Raw genomic sequence first — 3,920 nt, 5'->3', positions numbered from 1 at the left:
TAATTTTATGAAATTTGATTGGTTAGTGATGTTACACGTGTCGAATAATTTTATGGAATTTTTTCTATTTTTTAACTTAATTGTTTTAAGTTATTTAAAACAAAAAAGTATTTAAATTAATAAACAATTATTTTATTATTTTTAAATATATTAAAATGCTTATTATTAATAAGAGAGAGAAAGCTAAAGAAAAAAAAAATTAAGTTAAGAGAAGATCCTGGTCGAGGACGGTGCGAGACTGAGATGGAGATCAACGCCATTATTTTCGCCGTTAATTTCACCGCCGCCAACCGAGGGCGGCGCTTCCACCGGCATTTCATAATTTGGCGGAGGAGATCTTCCGGCGGCGGAGGGCGGCGGCGTGGGAGTGAAAAAATTACGAGGGAGGAGTTGTTTGGCGAGCTGGCGCTCGCGCTTGTGGGCGTTCTGGTGGCCGCCGAGGGCTTGAGAATTGGCGAACTCACGGCCGCAAAATTGGCACTGGAATCTCTTGATGTGGTTCGCACATGGCGCACCCAAGCTGGGTTCGGCACTAGCGGTCACTGAATAACCAAACAGCTTCATCGTCACCTTTCTACAACTTCTCCAACGCCCACGTTACATGTTTTTATAGACCCTCAGATACTTTGACTCCTCATTTGAGTAGCTTAACCGACATAAAAAATATTGTCCGTTTTGGCTCGTTACGTATCGTCGTCAATCTCACGATTTAAAAACTGATGTGAGATCTCATAATCCACCCTCCTCGGGACCCAGTGTCCTCGTTGGCACACCGCCCGATTTCTAGCTCTAATACTATTTATAATAGTTCAAACCTATCGCTAGCAGGTATCCACCTTGGTTCGTTACATATCGCCGTCAGACTTAATTCTAAAACGTGTCTATTAGGGAGAGGTTTCGGTTTTTACCTCTTTGTAAAGAATGATCTGTTCCCCTCTCCAACAGATATTTTGGTGTATAGGAGACCTAAATAATTATTAAATGCTCAAAATATTTTAATAAAAGAACATGTAATAAATTATTTTAGATAAATAAAATATTAATTAAAAATAAATAAGCATTTTAATTAATAAAATACTTTTGACATGTTAATTGCGTGATGTATATTCCAATAATTTGGAAGGCTTAAAATTGTGTGAAATTTAATAAATTATTTTTCTATTTTTAGAACAATTAGGCATTTACTATCTTTCTAATAATAATTATTTTTAAATTAATTTTCTTAAATCTATTTTGTCATTTTCTAAGTTGGCCCTTAAATTAGAGGGATATGACTCTAAAAGATAAGAGTTCAAAGAATCGATCACATCCATTAGGTAAGACATATCCATTTTTTGTATTTTCTTTCTTATTATTATTATTTTAAATTCATTTATGGTCGGAGTAAGATGATAAATAATAATAATAATAATAATAATAATAATAATAAATCTTAAAATTATTTTCAAATTGACAACTTTATTCATAAATATTTATAAATGAAATAAAAAAAACTTTTCAAGTATTTTTTTTAAATGAGTAAAATTATTTTTGTCATTTTTAAAATAATTATAAAATATATTTTTAATAATGGATATTTATAACCTTTAAATAAGATACAAGCTACGAACTAATACTCATAAATAAAAAAAATATAAATTAATTAAATATTAAAAATAAAATAATCATAAAATAAAAAAAAATTAAAATATAATATTTAAGATATATTTAATTATTAATATATTCTTTAAATATTATATCTTTTAACAATAATTCAAAAATTAATTTTGGATGATTAAATACAAATTTGGGAACAAATTAAAATTCTATAAAAATAATTTTAAATATTTTAAAATTACAAAGCAAATTTCCATTTATGTCCTTTCAATTCACTTTATAAAATCACATTCTAATTTATGCGTGGAGGAAGGGTTTCGTGTTCCATTTTGAGAGGTCTCCCAAAACCAAACGCTTTTACTTCTAAATTCTTCCCATTATCTTCCTTTATGGCTCGTACGTCTGGGTTGAATTTTTTAAAGCATATCCGATTGAACTTCTATTATGAGATTTCACGTCGGTTAGAGGAAAGAATAAAAAATTTCTTATATGAATGTGAAAATCTCTCTATAACAGATGCATTTTAAAATTGTGAGACTAACGACGATAAGTAACGGGTCAAAATGGACAATATCTACTAACAGTAGACTTGAATTGTAACAAATGGTATCAGAGCTAGACACCGAGTAGTGTGCTAATGAGAACGCTGGCCCCCAAGAGGAAACGGGCCATTTCTTATAAGGTAGTGGACTTAGATTTCTTGTTATTTTTTTGTCGATTTTTACTCAGACTTGTAAAAATGTCGAGATGCTATGCCGAGTTTAATGACTTTATCTTATAATTTAGATCCAATTATTTGGTTATTGTGGTGGGTGAGTTTAAACCAATAATGTGAGATGGGAGAGAGGGAAAGTGGGAAGGGTTCTATCAAAACGACAATCGATTAAAAGAAAAACGATTGTCGGTTAGGTGGGGTGAATAAGACACTCGTCAACAACACTATTTGAATCATCATAAATGTTTTGGGTTGGATTGTTCGGGTTGTTCAGGTCACTTATTAAAAAAAAAAATTATAATAAAAGTAAAATATTAGTTCGTAAAATATTTATTTATTTATTTTTCAAACAATTAATTAAGACTTCCCACTCAATTTTAAAATATTTTGAAAAATCTTTCAAATAATTAAAAATTATTTTTAAGAGATTTTAAAAAATAATAATAAATAAATAGTAGTAAAACTAAATATCGTATATATAGTTGTAAAAAATATATTTCTTAAAATTAATAATAAATCCAAGTTGGTTCCTTTCTGCTCCGGATAAGAATAAAAAAATTGAAAATGATGCTTGAAAAAGCTATTCATCCAAGTTTGTTAATAGTCTTTATCACGAGCACCTCTTTATTCGTTCTACATTACGAGTCTAATCCTAGAAAAGTTTTTTTGTTTGGTAGATTTTCCATTCTATAGTGTAACAATCTAATCAACTGCAAGTAGATATTGTCTAATATAAGATCTCACAATCCACTCCCATTAGGGAGCAGCGTTCTCTTTGGTACACAGAGGTTGGTGCCTGGGTCTGATTCCATCTATAAATTTTCAAAACTTTTTCATTTTTCAAATAATGGATGAAATTTTATATATATATTATAAATAGTAATTTTTAATTCTTTTAAATATTTATAAGTTATCTATCTCTAGTTCCAATGTGTTCTTAGCTTATTTATATACCTCTTTTTTATTCGGGGTAATATGTCTATCAATTTCCGCCTTAGTTCATCCCTAAACCACATCTTACTGGGAGATATACAGTTGATACCATTTCTATAGTCTCATGCTCAAGATTCAAAATTCGAATCTAACACCTGATGACTCCGACGTTTCCTTGTATCTGAGAAGAAGCCCTAGTTGCTCGGACCCTACTCTGTCTCAATATTTTAAAATCATTAAATTTATTATCTTAGAATTTCAAATATATATATATATATATATATATATATATATATATATATTTTGTGATTCTAAAAATTAATATTTCATCTCTATAATTCGATAAGATTTTATAAGTAGTCTTAAAGAAAATTATATATAGAAATTAAATTCAAATTTTCTCCAAATTAAGATTAAAATAGACTTTTTTTTTTAATGATATAATTCAATAATTATTTATTCCTATTTGATAATTATTAAAAAACATTGCATCGATTAGGATTCAATGAACTATTAGAAATTATTAAGTGGTTTTATTGTTGTTCTAATTTTTTTTTAATTTTAAATAATGGTTTTTTTATAAAATATTTCTAGATAATTTAAAAAAAATTAATTCTTCTCACATCGATCTCCATCTTTTGTATATTATTTTTGCCATATTCAAAATTTTTGTTAT

The 3,920-nt window shown here is 28.3% G+C and overlaps 1 protein-coding gene across 1 annotated transcript; it reads right to left on the bottom strand.

The window, feature by feature from the left end:
- Positions 1–204: 204 nt before the first annotated feature.
- On the bottom strand, positions 205–564 carry LOC111806992 (zinc finger protein 6-like). Its single transcript, XM_023692548.1, has one exon. The coding sequence runs from the start codon at positions 562–564 to the stop codon at positions 205–207; it is 360 nt and encodes a 119-aa protein (XP_023548316.1).
- Between the last annotated feature and the right edge of the window lie 3,356 nt (positions 565–3,920).

This window comes from Cucurbita pepo, chromosome LG12 (assembly GCF_002806865.2).
Source record: "Cucurbita pepo subsp. pepo cultivar mu-cu-16 chromosome LG12, ASM280686v2, whole genome shotgun sequence".
Classification (NCBI taxonomy): domain Eukaryota; kingdom Viridiplantae; phylum Streptophyta; class Magnoliopsida; order Cucurbitales; family Cucurbitaceae; genus Cucurbita; species Cucurbita pepo.
This window is presented reverse-complemented; position numbering and strand designations above follow the sequence as displayed.